Source organism: Armigeres subalbatus, chromosome 2 (genome assembly GCF_024139115.2).
Source record: "Armigeres subalbatus isolate Guangzhou_Male chromosome 2, GZ_Asu_2, whole genome shotgun sequence".
NCBI classification, from domain to species: Eukaryota; Metazoa; Arthropoda; class Insecta; order Diptera; family Culicidae; genus Armigeres; species Armigeres subalbatus.
The window spans coordinates 30,861,035-30,877,590 of NC_085140.1; the positions used below are offsets into that span (position 1 = coordinate 30,861,035).

The 16,556-nt window shown below is 36.4% G+C and overlaps 1 protein-coding gene across 2 annotated transcripts in view; it reads right to left on the reverse strand.

Annotated features, from left to right (window-relative positions):
- Positions 1-7,640: 7,640 nt before the first annotated feature.
- The window catches only part of LOC134218413 (cAMP-dependent protein kinase type I regulatory subunit), a 153,139-nt gene continuing 144,223 nt past the window's right edge, over positions 7,641-16,556 (reverse strand). For both annotated transcript variants that reach the window (XM_062697369.1, XM_062697370.1), the window contains one exon: positions 7,641-10,616. In XM_062697369.1, coding sequence (XP_062553353.1) covers positions 10,395-10,616 — 222 coding nt within the window. In that variant the 3' untranslated portion in view covers positions 7,641-10,394. The remainder of the gene's footprint in view (positions 10,617-16,556) is intronic.

A 16,556-nucleotide genomic window follows, 5' to 3' on the forward strand; every position in this document is an offset into this window, starting at 1 on the left:
ATATTACCAAGCGGAATTTTGACATCTGATCTGCATGGAGCGAAATGTCACTTCTACTTACGGAATAATCGAGCAGACTATTTTTCCGAAAGTAAAGTGACAGCTCCCATTAGTTTACGTGGGAACCTTACAAATTCTCTTTTTGTTTTTTGTTCTTTTCAGGTGGATACTGTTGAAGAAATTTCATTTCAATGTTTTACTTTTCAGATTCAGTAAACGGAATTTAACATGGGATTGGGATAGAAAAAGAAATTTCTTTTGAACACGATACCAACCTTTATTCGAAAAAAAATATATAAAAATCGAGATATCATGTCTATTTTGTGTGCTTTTAAAATTCTAAAATAAGATTTTTTCGATAAACGTCCTTAATTTTTGTTTTATAACAAAAATATAGAGTAGAGTGGGGCAAGAGTACGCACTTAGTTTTCAATCGATCATGTGGCCCTTATGAAGCAAGCTTCTGCATATCAAATCAGTGTCGACGATTCATATACTCTTCCTTTATGTTACCCAGTGGAAAAAATATTGAAATTATTGAGATTCGTTTCAGTAGAACCCTTATTGCAAGACAAGTGAAAAACGCACTCTTACCCCACCGGTGGGGTAAAAGTGCGCATCGGGTGGGGTAAGAGTACGCATTTATCCAATCATGTGCTTTAAGTATATATTAACACAAATAAAAGTTAATAACATTTAATTGATGTTTAATGAGCATATATTACGGAATGTTTAAAGATTACGTAACTCTTAAAGGGGGAGGGGGTCCTAAAAATGTGCACTTTCATTCGAACAACCATTGTTTTTTATATATACAAAAAACTACAGAGGTAAAAATATTTATCAGGTTTCGCGTGGCGTATACAAAGGCATTTTCCTTAAAGAAAGTCCACCAATCACGTAACGTAAAATTTGGCTATTTCATCACCCATCCCCCCCCCCCCTATCTTACACTATTTGTATGAATCCTCTAAAAATTATATGGATCGTCACATATCTCGCAACCCCTCCCAGCTAAACGTTGCGTAATTTATGAATGTTTCATTTGATTAAATGAAATTATCATTTAGATGAAATTGTGTTTTCGTACTATGTTTTGGTGTACACCAATCCTAATACAATTTCATTATTTTGCTTCAGTGCTTTGTTCGCTAATTCCTTTCTAACACCGAATTACTTCAACTTATCCTAAAAACTTGTGATTAATTCCAATTCTGTCCCTTTTTCTTAGTTGTGGATCTTTACGCTTTGGAAGAAGTCTTATTTCGGCCGGAGATACGGGTTTGACTTCATAACTTGAAGATTCATATGCGTACTCTTGCCCCACCGGTTCCTGCGTACTTTTACCCCACAGTCCCAAAAAATATTCAAGTAAAGGTTTTGACTTCTTGGAAAACTAACCAGATTGGTGTTCTGTATCATAAAGTACTCTATACAATAGGTTATTGAAATGGTATAATGTTCACCTGATTGAACGTATATATGGTAATGAAATACTTGTTACGGAAATCAAATTATTTTTAGCAAAATGACCAAAAAGTTATCTAACTCCATATCTCCCTTGTTGTTTATTCAAATCGTTTACAATTACACATGATAATAGTTGGCCAGAATACCTGTCAAACTGATGCAGTGCTGCTAGTTTATCTTTTTTTATTACTTCAAAAAATCGAAAACGTACTCTTACCCCACGCGCACTCTTGCCCCACTCTACTCTACTTCATTTCCTATATCACACCGTGGAAAATTTCAATGATTTTACTTTTTCTCTCGATGACAGCTGACGGTCTTCTCCTCCCCTATTCCCTTCTTGGTCGTTGCACATGACAGGAGAGGACGCTGTCTGACTCCCATAGATCGTTGATGTTGTCACTAACGTTGATTGCACTTATCCGTTCGTCGAGCTTCTGGCGGTACTCAGCTGATACTTCTACCGCCGACAATCGCTGGATGCAAATCTCATCGTTTAAGCATAGAGGAGCGAAAAAGTCAAAATTTGAATCACTCTAGTGGCCATCTTGCCCCTACGAAGTACATGATAGAAAAAGGTTCAAGAGAAGACAACGTGAGCCACCCACCACAAATTTGTATCGGTGGTGACGAAATCAAGGTGGTCGAAGAATTCGTGTAGGTACTTGGGTTCACTGGTGACTGCCGAAAATGATACCAGCAGAGAAATTCTGAGACGCATCGTGGCTGGAAACCGTACATACTTTGGACTCCGAAAGATGCTAGCGATCGAATAGAGTTCGCCGCCGTATCAAACTAACTGTCTACGAAACGCTCATTAGATCATTAGTCCTCTACGGACACGCCACCTGGACTATGCTCGTGGAGGACCAACGCGCACTGGGAGTTTTCGAAAGGAAAGTGCTGTGTACCATCTATGGTGGGGTGACGATGGCGGACGGTACGGAGGAGAATGATCCGACGGGAACAAGAAGGCGAGGTGGATCGATCAGGTGGAGGACGATTTGCGGACCCTCCGTAGACTGCGTGGTTGGCGACGTGCAGCCATGAACCGAGCCGAATGGAGAAGACTTTTATGTACTGCACAGGCCACAAATAATAATAGTTGCTTCCACCACATTACTCTTCTATACAGCTATGGCTATAGCCATAATAAACCCAAAAGCCAGGGATTTTCTCTCGTGGGAACTAAATTTATAAAATAAAATAACAGTATACATTCTTTTTCGTCTTTATTAGCGTCTGTACGTATTTTCTTAAAACCTAGGCTTTGTGTAAAACGAATTGGTTTACATATGCAATGTAAAGAACTGTTCAGCAGTTGTTTGCTTATTACATTCCATCATCAGTTATTGTTAGTCATAGAAATGATCGATATAACAAATATAATCCAGCCAGCGACTTTATTTTATTTCTTTTGTTCATTTCCTCCTTTCTGCTGCCGCAGATGCTTACTAAACTTCTGAAAGATTTTGTGGCTTTGGCACCGCCATTTTAGAGAAAAATCAAACATTTCGAAATGGGTATTTCATGGTTATTTTAGAGAATAAATTATACAATATTAAACGGATTAGACTAAAAAGCTAAACTAAATGTAATACTAATGTTAAAAGTGCCCAGTTGTTTAAAACTAGGCATAGATGAAGAATTTTAGTTCGGTATTATATGTTCGTTCACGTTTCGCCTAGATCATAATTTATATAAAAATGTAGACAGTGCTGTGCTCATATAAAGTGCGTTTATGAATTATGTGAGAGCAAATGAATCAAAGTTGGGATTCTACTTATTCGGTTGTCTATTGTAATTTGATTTATTTTTAGGATAGGATTTTTGTTTCCTAATGCTTGTAGAAATGGTATTTCTAGTTGAACTGGTTATTTTTGGATTGGCTTTTTTAAACTAATTTCTAAGATAGGAATCGATCCAATCTACTGAGAATAAATTGAGATGAAGGCTACGATTTTTTCTATTATTCGCTATCTGAGCTTTTACTATTAGAAAGCGGGTAGACAAATAAATATAGGCTGATGGGCCAAGAAATAACTTCCAATTAAATCGATGAATTTTTGATAATATTCAAGCTAGTAGATGGAGATAATAATGCATGTTCTTGTTGGGTTGTTTTAGCAATGTAGCCGAAAAAGAAAAGAATAATATTGATGAATTTTATTTATGAAGGGTTTCCTTTTAATGCTCTTGCAGTTGCACAAATTGTCCTCCCTAGTCAATAATTAGTAACAACGTAAAAGTGAACTCCCTAGTCAGTTAGTACGTATTATATGTATAGTATAAATTGTAGATAAACATTTCTATGTATTTTTCACAAAAAGGTCCAGCCTTTTAGCTAAGAAAACCCAACTTGATCAACTATTAAAGTTCGTATGATCTCGTGTATTCTCAATTTAACAGAGTTTACTAATATTACTTGCAATTTATTCTTCTAAGGTTAGTAACTTTGCAAATTATTTAACATATCTGCGTTTTTAAGGTGGATCTGCATCCTATTAGGTGTTTAAATGGACATTATTAGAAATCATTTTACATGAAAGCATATAAGAGCCGTACTTCTTTATAAAATTTAAACATTCATTGCCTTCATTAGTAGATCAGCATTACCATGAATTTAACATCGACATTATTAGATACCGGAACATATATTTTCACGGCAAATATGGATAATACTTAGAACGAAATGTGGCCAAATCTTCATGCATAAATATAAACACTATCGTCAATTGTATAAATTGTAAAATCGGGTATGTCTAGAAAACGCCGAAACGGTATTTTTATAATCTATTCTGGGAAAAGGAAGGACCGATTCATGTAAATCCGGATCTGAACGCATCACATCATTGATGTGCTAGAGTATTCGGCTATTTATTCTATATCGATATTGGGCATTGAGTGAAAATAAACGATAAGTAGCATTTATCTGGCATAGCTTATTCTGATTAGGAGTTTTATTACTTGATAAAGTGTATCTTGATATGATACATCATGTATAAACTTTGGCATCAAGATACTCTTGATCCAGTCATAAAGCCCGTTGCCTAAATATGCTATCAAGCCGGTTCAAATATTATTTCGTATTTTATCCTGTTATGCAATAAAGGACGTGAGAAATAAAGATTCTATAGAGTGGGGCGCAGTTGTATGGAAACACCCAAACTTTATCTAATCAAGTGAGATCAAGGTTTTTCTTAATATTCTTGGGAGCCCAACCAGCTGTGCAAAATATGGGCTTGATTGGTTGCATCCTCGTTTTCCGCATTGCGTTTTAAATTTATATGGAGATTAGTGCAGGGCTGGTAGCGACCCATGCAGGTCAAAATAGTGACTTTAGTGACCAAAGCTGACGAAAAAAGGGACCAAATAGTGACTTTCAGTTGCAGAAAAAGTGACCAAATAGTGACTTTCAGTTTCAGTTGCAAGTTCGATGAGACGAAATCAAGCGTTTTTGGGTCGAATGAGAATCTTTTTTTCGTAATTTGTGGCGGAAAACATCTTTCACTCACCACTCTTTTCTCTTAAGCAGACCCCAGACGAGAGATATATTGAAAATACTTTTCTCATCAAACTTTTCTTCAATATTTTCACTGATTAGCCGGCATGGCACTCACACCATCAATCTTTTACTTCAATAATCAATAATAATTGTCAAACATTTTCCGTCGTCTGGGGTCTACTTTAGAACGAACTCAGAAGAGAAACGAAAATCGTACACGCTAACTTTTATCTACTCAGTGACTAAGTAAAATTGTATTGCCCTCTGTTTTAATTCCACGGAAATTTTACTAAATATCTATCAAAAGCAGGACTACTCGAAACTATTAGTAGTCTTGCGAGCACATCAAATTGTTACGCTACTGGAAGTGAGCGAAATATAGTTATCACTCATAAGACCCGCTTTTCTTTTCCGAAAAATAATTTCTAGGCAAAAATCTGCGTGAAAGAGCATTTTCTTCTTGTGAGAATGAGTGAAAATTACGTTCACTGGATTAGCTGAACACCTACTTAAGAAAGATTTGTACTTAACTTAAGAACAATTTGCCAAAAATAACAACAGTACGGATCGTTTTGGTAGAAAACGAAACAAAAATTATGAAGATTCAGGTACAAGGAGCCTGGGATTAAACGCACAACCTGCAGGATCATGCTTTCTGAACTTTTAAATATTTGTACTTCAAATTACGCAGATTTTCCAACTTGCTGTGCGTATTCATGAACGATTTTTGCTATGGAATTCGATAGCGCATGCAATCTTCAAAATTGGGAAGCCATGATTCTCTCTCTTTGATATCAAATGATATCTAATCAAAAAAATTTTTTTTTAGAGCAAACCCTTCATTACACCTTTCACATCTTCAAAAAAATAGCCGCTTGTGAGCAATTTATATTTTCTTGAATTGTTTTTGCCAAACTTGTCAAGTCTCATAGATCAAGTCTCCTCATAGTGTGGCAATCAAAATCCAATTATCCGGAATATGTAGTGGGATGTTGGCATTTTTATCAGTGAAGATCATTTGGCATAGCAATGATAGCATTTTGTCATTATTAGGAGAAGTTGGTCAAATTTTGCGTGGCCTCTTAAAAACAGTAAATAATCGAGTAAATAAGATTGTCAATAAAAAAAAGCTCGCCACATAACGATCATTTGTCTAGAGGATCTATAATGATTCCTTCCTTTCTCTTACTGTATAAAGTTTAAGCTTTAAAATAAAATTGGAATCGGGAGGTCTCCTGCTTGCATGACAGTATAAATTATTTATAAATTGTGACATAACACATTTAGTTAGCTACTGGCAAAATGCCAATAAAAGCAGCGAGTTAAATGACTGGCGAAGTTTTTGAGCGTTCATTTTTCCATGATCCGTAATTTTATTTGCGCCATGATCAAAGCATCATCCGACGAATACATAAAGCTTTATTTAAAAAATCCTAATCAATAGTTTCAAAATAGTTGAAAATAGTGACTTTTTGCGAGAAAAAGTGACTTTAGTGACTTTTTAGTGACTTGCCCGAAAAAAGTGACCAAGTCACTAAAAAGTAACCCGCTACCAGGCCTGAGTATGGGAATACGAACTTAGTAACATTTTTGCTCTTAGCGGCTTCTATTATTTATCGTCAATTACTTGACTCAATACGTTAGCATATAGTCTGAAAGATGCCGAAAGACTTTTCCGGAGAAGGTCTACAAAAAATGTTATTAAGTGGTTGTCAGAGGGCAAAACTCATCTTCCTTTTGGTCGAAATTTTGCTTTGAGAAATGATTCCGAATAACTGCCATTAGTTCGAAAGCCAATTTGAAATAATACTCAGTTGAATCATTGATCCACGTGGTTCGGCAGTGCTGGCAGAATAAACGATTTTTTGCACTAAACAATCAATCTTCGAAGCGTTATAACTTTTTGGACGTTCCAGCAACTAACGTTCTTCAGCAAAGTTTTTCGGCATCCTTTGGGTTATACTTTAACGGAATATGCCACTTGGTTTACGATGAACTGAAACCTCTAGAAGTAAAAATGCAAAACTATACGTTTTCCCATACTAATTTCCATACAAACTTCAAATGCGATGCGGAAAGCGAGGAAGTAACCTATTGAGTTTAATTCTGCACAGGTGTTTGGGACCCAGAATGGTTTCGAAAAATCATAGATTTGAAAAAAATGACCATGACGACCCACTCTGATCTTCTTCATCGTCTTCTATCTTCTATATATATAAAAATGGATTTCTGTCTGTCTGAACCTTATAGACTTGGAAACTACTGAACCGGTCTACGTGAAAATTTGAACGTAAAGGTTTTTGGGGCCGGGAAAGGTTCTTAAGATGGTTCGAGACCCCTTCCCCCTTTGTAAAGGGGGTATCCCATACAAATGAAACACAAATTTCTTCATAACTCAAGAATTATTCAAGCAAATGAAACCAAATCTGGCATGTGGAGGTTTTCGAAGAGAAGATATGTTTCTGTGGTGGTTCCAAACCCCTCTCTCTTCTGGAAAGGGGGGCTCCCATACAAATGAAACAGAAATTTCTGCATAATTCGAGAACTAATCAGAGAATAAATCAATTTTAGGCGAAACGATGTTCGTCGGGTCTGCTAGTAAATGAATAAATTGACAAAATTGCAAACCCCATACTTAATAAATATTACATTTTTTTTTTCCAAAAAAATGAGTTTCAGCCCTAACATAATAAAGTCAGATCATAAAAAAAATTAAGAGAAAATAATATTTGTTCCGGCCGTATATACCAGCATGTTTTACGCACACTCAACTATGTGAAAGTTTAAATCTATCTATTTGAGATGATTTTATAATTGATTCCGCGTTAAATTACAAATTCACCACATTCTTTTCTACTCATATTTAAAAAGGCCCAAATCTGACGAAATAATTTTCGTACAGTGCTGTTTGATTGTTCAGTACAGTAGTTCAGTTCAGTAGGTACCAAAGCTAACGATCTGCCATTGTATGCCCTGTGCGTGTTATGGTCCTCTCTCGTGCTCTTGTTTTGAAAACTCGTCGTTTTCAAGTTGGCCGATATCTGGCTTTGATATATAATCACCTTAATGGACAGATTAAAAAAAGGGAAAAGATTTCCGAAGATGTCTAAATGTGCTGGAAATAATACTATCGATACGTTTGCTCATTGCCCAATACGCCAAACTCTCAGTATTTACCTATGATTTACTTGTGCCGGTTACGGTACCAAAATTATGTTAATTTTTGACATTATAAAGACAGTCTAAGTCCGAAAAAAATGAGCACTCGACTATCGAATAATGGTAGTTGGCATCACGAAAAGACAGGATATTTCTCAGTGGGAAATTTACCTGGAATCATGCTTTCATTTTCATGTGGAACTTTGTATGTTTGACTCAGTTGATTTTTTAACAACATCCAAAAAATAGCGATCTTATACCCGCCTATCACACGTAACAATTAAAATGGAGAGAAGCATAGATAAACATCTACTTTGCACTTCTGTGCCGAAAAATCTGCTACTCGCTATAACCTTCATTCAGATGGCCTACATTTCGTCATTTGAAGCCTTCCCAGCAGTTGATATTATTAATTCTCGTGAACTTCCACTAGTTTCTACTTTCACATCCCATGTAACATTTTCGGGATTATGATGTATCTGAAGACTATGATATGCTCTGCAGGAACAAGAATAAAACTCTACGCAACCATAATAAAACTTGCTATGTTACTAGGGATGGCTTTTCCTTTCCGAAAACCAAAATAATAAACATGCTACTAATTTTCGCGAGTGCATGACTGGTACTTGATGTCGTCTTCTTCGCTCTAAAAGCAATTATATCTGATTTTCAACTACTAAAAAAGTTGGCTTCCAGTTACTTTGTCATCACTTATTTGCTCATGCATATTCCCATTGCAGCGACATAATCTTCATCATCATTCATACATCAACAACATTGTGTTTCCATTTTTGTAGTTTTAGTTAAGTTGTAAGAGCTGAAACGTGCGGTTGCCCACACCACACTCAAACATCGTTACAATATTTTCGATAGTTACAGCGGGGTGATTGTGTTTCTGTTTGTAAATGTGTTTGTTTTGGTTTTCTGTTATTTTTTTATTTTGATTTTACACACATGTCCATAAAACAGCTTCTGTAAAATTATTTTTGTTTCTTTCTTTTTGCAATGCACCATTGTTTGTCTTGTAAATTGTTTGTCTGTTTCAAGTTTTTGTAACTTCATCGCATTTATCCGAAGGACTATCATTTTGAACTAATTTGCCTGTATCTTATTTTGTTGTTGTTAATTGTTAGCGTTTTTTGCATGCTGCTAGTTTGTCCTTTCGCTAACTAGGTTTAACCCTTCGAATATGTAAATTATTTTTCTGAAATAATTAAGATATTCTCAGATCTACACTATTCTCACATCCACTAACATGGGATGTTACAAATCTTAATTGTGAATTACTTGTATTGCAATCAAGTAAGCTATATCACTTCTAACAAAACATTTACTCCTACATGACAATATTCGTAAAGTGAAACCAAATAACGTAAATTATCTAAATAAACTAGGTGGTTTAACAAATAATTTTTGTTAGAGCGCAATGTCAGTAATTTGTGTAAGAAAAAAAATTGACAAAATGTAATTATTCAATTTTTTTTTGTAGGGCAAACAATTACTTCTTACTGTATTCGAAGGGTTAAATATATTACACGCGTATTATCGGGAACTATAAACGTCAATGATCATTGTCTCATTTTTTTTCCTTCCATGCACATAAAGCTTCTTTTTTCATGTCAAACAGTTTGAATTATTTGTATTATAAACACTAAGAATGTTTTACGATGAGAATAGGATAACTCCTCTACTATTGTTTGTAGTAAACTCGGCGGCTTTTCCTCGTATATGTTTTGAGTAGAATGATTTTTTTCATCTCCTTGTCAATGTATTTCGGTGTGATTGAATGAAACGATGTATATAAAATAATCTTCCTAATCACACTCGCATAATTTTTTTCCTTGATGTGTCATTCAATTGTTTCTAAAAACATAAACATTCGTATCAATTATATTTATTTATATTAGAGAATCAGTAATCCGTATTTCAGTGCCAAATAATACATATGTCTGAAAGCTCTAGACTCTAAACAAAAAATTAAGTAAACTTGTTTATTTCTATATACTCAAACAGATGTTGTGATGAGATACTATTTCCAAAAAGTAATATTTTATGATTTGTTTAAAAAGAAAACATAATGATAAACTTCACTATTGTTCAAATTACGATCCTACTAAAATGTAAAAAAAATCAAAGATTTTAAATAAATTTGTGTTAGGTTGACCTTTTTATATTTTTTATCGTTTTTACAGCTCCCTATCCATCATAAAGTGATGTGTGTGTATTTCTCCTTCATGCACCAGTCCAGCTTACCCGTTTTTTAGACCGATAGCGAAACGAAGCTGTTGTACTGTGTGATGTTTCGTTTGAGAATGTCTGCACACAGGCCGAGCACCCGCTCGAACCGGGCGCGGTCCAGCTTGACGCACTTGAGCGGACCTCGGGCGATAACGGTGGCAGCTCGCGGGCGGTCTAGCAGCAGCGCGATCTCTCCGAAATAATCACTCGGACCAAGCCGGCCCACTTCGGCGGGTTCTTCGTTCTGAGGAAGTAAGAAAAAAATAAGTTAATTTCTTGCACAGGTATAAAATTAAAATACTAGGGACATGGTAGGTATTTCCGTCCATCGTCGTAGGAGCTAAAACGAAAGCAACGTCCATTTGCTAGAACTCCACTTTAGCAGAACGTTTTAGCAGAAAGCAGCAGCAGAAAGACGCAGATTAGCAGAAAGACGAAGATTGCACCGGCAGTTTGTTGTCGAATTTACAAACGAACAGTCGCACCGCTCTTCAATGGCGGATTCTATTCAGCCGTTTTCTGCTGGAATACGACACTTACGATTTGGTATGGATGAGTTTGACAAAAAAAGTGTCTCTTTTATTCAATTTCAAGGCTATGACGAAAAAGCGAAAATGCCTGCCTCAACCCTACTAACTGAGGTATCCAAAGTAAGCGTGCCAGAAAAAAAGGGCTTTTTTTTGTTTATAAGAAGCGTTTAAAGTGTAATGCTGAATCGGAATCCGTTAAACCGTAACGAAGCATATACGATTGTCTAAACCGACGATTTCAGAGACGAAGGTCTCGTCGATGATGAAATAAATGATTATGGTCCTTCGTATCTGACATCTCAAAGAAGATAGGTCTATTTTATTCTCGTCCTACAAATCACGGTTTATTCCCTTAGTTCTCTGGCGGTAATCTTCATACCTACATTTCGGGTCGATAAGTTGGACATTTCACTAACATTAAGTCTTTTCACGCTTACAGTGAATATTTGGATGGGATTTATATTAAGGATGCAGGATATTGCCTTGCGAATATCGACAAAAAGCAAGCGGTGCAGTCGATTGTCGACGGGTTTTGCGACCGGTCTGCCAATATTGCGGTGCTGTATCCAGCGACGACGATTGTGAAGCTGAAACCGCTGAAACAGTTGGCTAATCGATACTCGCAGCTAAGTGAACTGTACTCGGCTACTCCGATTCCAGTCAACAAACCAAAGACAACAATCAAAGCCGCAATAAAACCCCCGGCAGCTGATGTTTGTTGTTTCAACTGTTCTGGTGTAGGACATTTTTCAGTTGCTTGTCCAATCTTGTTTCCGGTGCGGTTCCACCGGCTCCTACTCGTCAACAGATCGCAATGATGAATGATTTACGTCGTGGGTCTTCGTCGGTGAACAACGACTGCTGTGGTGCAAGTGGCGAAATTATTCCGGAGGTTCATGAGGTATGTGTCAGGGTGGCCACTGAAATTCCATTTTCAAATTCCCGGTTTCTTCCGCTTTTCTCGCTAAATTTTGTCAAGTTTTTCCGGTTTTTATAATGTTATGCAAAATGCTTCAATCAACAGACACACTGAAATTGTGCGTCTCGCGGCCATGCAATGGACATTTAATCAATATGATAATATCACATTAGCACCTAATTACAATGGTTTGCTTTTTTTAGTTGCAAAACTGTCGTAATTTGTTTTTGTTGGTTGCAAAACTTTCGTATGCTTCTAACAGATCCAATCGACATTGCATGCCATTCTAGTGTGGTTCTTAGAGCATAATGTTCACAGAAAGCAGTATCTTATAGTAGGGTCGGTGTACCGGTAATAGTGGTATTGGTGACCAAATTGTTCAATTCATATCTATTGATATGAATATATTGGCAGAAAGCTGTTCTTTTCTACTTTTCAGGACAAATGATTAATCACTAAAATAATTAATCAAATATTGTTGATACTTCAAAATACTGTTTTCTTTTCAAAATCGCTTCCTCCATTAACTATTACATGGACAAGTAATAGTGGTACTAGCTAACGTCTGTTCCTATAATAGTGAATCCCATTGGTTTTTTATGGAATTCACTATTATAGGAACAGCTTATTTTTACTGGTGCAAGGAAGCAAAAAAGTTAAGGAAAATGATGTTTTTCGTTGTTTTTCCGGAAATTTTTTTCGCACACATTCACCTTTTTTAAGCAAGCGCTATATTACGAAGTAATTTTTAAAAATTAAAATGCACCAAATCTAGCTAAAATCGAGTTTCCACTATCACTGGTACACCACTATTACTGGCACAGCCACCCTATAGCCGAAATATTTTTAATGTTCAGCTCTCTATTTGGCTATTTCAAAGAATACCTTCCTGAGTAACTGATGAAGCTGATAAAGAGTTATTGATGAAGAAATAATCGTAAAATTATGTTAGAAAATACACAATTATCGAAATCGAATTAAATTGATGTTTTTAACTTAGCGGCCTTAGCAATGAAGTGAGTAAAGAAGTGTAAAATTTTAACCTAATCATAGTTTTGGTATTGCTTTTCTAAAAATATACAAAATCATATAACAAAAAAAGTGTTCGAACTTGTTACACAGATTTAACCCGAAAACCCAAATATTTGTTCCCGATCAAAATCATTATTATGTTTTCATAAACAGATTTAAGCACATTTTGACTAATCAAAACATCGATTCGTAATTTAATCGGCTTTAAATTTAAAATTTTTAGAATTATTTTTTTTATCAATTTTTTATCCATTCAATTGAAATCTTGAATCTATTACTAAGAAGTGTAAACGATCCCATGCATTATTAGAATGGTGGAATTTCCAAAGTATTTGAACTTTTTTTTACACGGTTTTGTTTTAGTCGTTTAAGACCTTCAGCGTCAATGAAACTATGAGTTAACCGCACGTAAAAATTCACAAAAAATCAAAGAAAATTCAAGGGCTATTTAAAAAGCTGTGAAAGTTTAGGTTAACCGAAAAATTAATGAATTCCAACTACGAAAAAAAAAACAGAATGCGACTGAGTAATAAACATTGAAGAGTAAATTTATTTTCCCGGTACATGTCCTGAATTCCCGGCTTTTCCCGTTTTCCCCGGTTCGGTGGCCACCCCAAAGTTCGTAGAGGAGGCGAATATCGCCAGTTGTTGCAGCTTTTTCCGCTTCGTCGGCCAGGGCGTCCATCCACGTTTAACTTGCTTCTCTAGAGCCGAATACCGTTGACGGGACTCGGACTTGGCTTCACTGGTTTATTTCCGCTCTATCGCGGCATTTGCTTTTGTACGCTTCCTCAATCTACTGCCAGGATACATCTGTAATCCACTCCTTCCGCTATGTGCGCAGCTCATAGCTCAGCAATTCCACGGTTAACCGCATGGTTTCTGTCGAATTCGTTTTTAAACCTGGGTCAGTGCCAACCCGAACCCTGAATAAAAAAACATTTTCAGGTCCATCTGTCATTGGATATGTTGGTGTGCGTAGCATCGTGTTCGTTGTGATTTGAATCATATGATCCAGGTCCAGGACATCCAGTGCACTAGCAGTGCGTTGGCCTTGACTAATCAGATCATGATAAATAAAAATGTTCAAGTGCGTGAACTGTTTTTGCGGATAATGGAATTTACTTTTGGGCGGCGGATATATGTATTTAATTATTTATATTCTATAATGCCGTGCACATTTCTATTTCACATTTCACAGATTTTCTATTTTACAAAAATTTATCTAATAAATCCACCAGGAACTCATCCGGAAGTTCCTTTAGGAAATCATCCGAAAGTTTATTAGGAGTTCCTCCACTGATTCATCCAGGAATTTCTTCGTAAAACTTCCTGCTTCCTGGAGGACTTTCCGTAAGAATTTCTGTTTTAGCTTCCGGTGAAACTCGTGAAAGACTTCCGGGGGAATTCCTGGAGGATTTTGCGGAAGATTTCTCGGAAGAACTTCGGCAGAACTCCTCCAAGAACTTCCAGAAGAGCTCCTTCCCTTCCAGAGGAATTCCTCAAGGAGCTTCCGGAAGAATTCCTCAAGAAACTTCCGGAGGAATTCCTCAAGGAACTTCCGGAGGAATTCTTCAAGGAACTTCCGGAAAAATTCCATAAAGACCTTCCAGAGGAATTCCTCAATAAACTTCCAGAGGAATTCCTCAATAAACTCCCAGAGGAGTTCCTAAAGGATCTTCCGGAGGAATCCCTCAAGGAACTACCTGGGAATTCATAAAGACTTTCCGGAAGAATTCCTCAATAAACTTCCAGATGAGTTCCTAAAGATCTTCCGGAGGAATCCTCAAGAAACTTCCGGAGAAATTCTACAAGGAACTTCCGGAGGAATTCCTCAAAAAACTTTCAGAGGAATTCTTCCAAATTAATACCTGGAGCAACTTTCAAAGAAAATCCTGGAACAGTATTCAAAGATATTCCTAGAAGATTTTCAAAGGAATTCATCTCGAAGGGTTTACTTGGAAAAAAAATATGGAGGAATGCCTAAACTAATGAATGCATACAAGAATTCAAGAAATAATTACTGGAATCAAATTCTGAAACACACGAAAAAGTTTTTGGAATAATTTCAAAAGAAATTCTGCATATTATTTAAGAAAGAATTCTATTCGGTATTCCTCAGATATATTTGTCTGAAAATTCTTAGCGGATTTTGTGAACGGGTTTCACAAACCTAATTTAGGACACAATCTTTGAGGAAAACCCTGAATGCGTATGAATATCTTCCCTAACAATTATTTTTGAAACTGAATCTAGACAATAGTACCGGATTAATTTCATTTAAAACTACAATAACAAATATAACGAAATTCCTGAAAAAAATTTCAACGCGCATTAGGCTTTCAGCGATCGTGTACGTACACGCACGTTTCACTCACACTTTTACTCGGTTTGTTTGCAACCACGAGCAGCTGTCACGGCAAAATCAAATGGGATTGTTTGCAACCACGAACCTGCGTTCGTGTTGGTGAGAAATGTCGGCGAGACCTAATTTTATTTGAATAACCTGAATAACAGACAGTTTCGTTTTTCCCTTCTGCTTGTTTATTCCGCCCAGTCCCACCCACTCATATGGTTTTGACAGTTGAAGTACAGTTGTATTGGTGAACCCGGTGCGAAACCGTGAAACAACACAGTGCGAACCCGACAGCTTTGGGGTTGGAACTAGTGCGAACCTAGTTTCAACCTGAGCGAATAAAAAAACACTTACAGCACTTAGGTTGGAACTGGTTCCACCCTAGGTTGGATATTTTTAAATCGAATTCGACATAATAAGCCAAGCTACCATTTTTGCATTCGTATATCATGGGGCTAACACGATGATACTTCATTGCAGGACCGGATTTAGCCGGAAGGGGGCCCCGGGGCCGACGGTATGTGGGGGCCCCAATATGCACTAAAAAGGTTGGTTTTGGTACATAAGATTTGTGGGGGCCCGGGGCCATGGCCATGTGTTCATTGTTTTGGTTTGTTAGAATTTCGTACAAATAAAGTAAATTGAATTATATGATACTAATTTATATTAAAATATTGTTTTCTCGCAAAAATTCTAAAACTAGCATATAAAAACAGCATAATTACCAAATACCTGTAAGAAACGCGTCAAATAAACGCATCAAAATCGAAGGCAGCATAAGGCATACTATCATGGGCTGGACACTTAGTGGAATGATTCAATGTTGGCTAATATTTAAAGTAGTTGAGATTTAGTTAAAACTTAATGAATACATATTGCTTTTCCTAAGACTATTATTGAGGTTTTTTAGCACTGCCTTGTCTATTCGTATGAAAAGATTAATTAGGAACATCACAATGCATTGTGAGCCTAATTTGACGCAGAACATTTTGGGTTGAAAAATGCGTTCGAATGTTGCAATTTTCAACTTAAAATGTAAAGCTTATTCATAATGCTCAGCTGTTTGTAGGTAGGGGTCAAAAATTCTCACAAGAGTCATTTTGCGTGAAAAAATGATCATTCGATCCTTAGCATTGTGGCTAAGAAAGAAGAAAATTGACGCATTATGAGTATGACTTCCATATATTTTATTCGGGTACGTTGATTCTTCACCAATAATATGCTTTTAATGCCATATATGCAAAGAAGAAGAGCAAATAAAACCATCTAGCTTGATTCGTTGATATATTTTTGGCGAAAATAGGTCTTCTTCATCATTTGATTTGAGAGTGCGCCAAGTTTGGACCT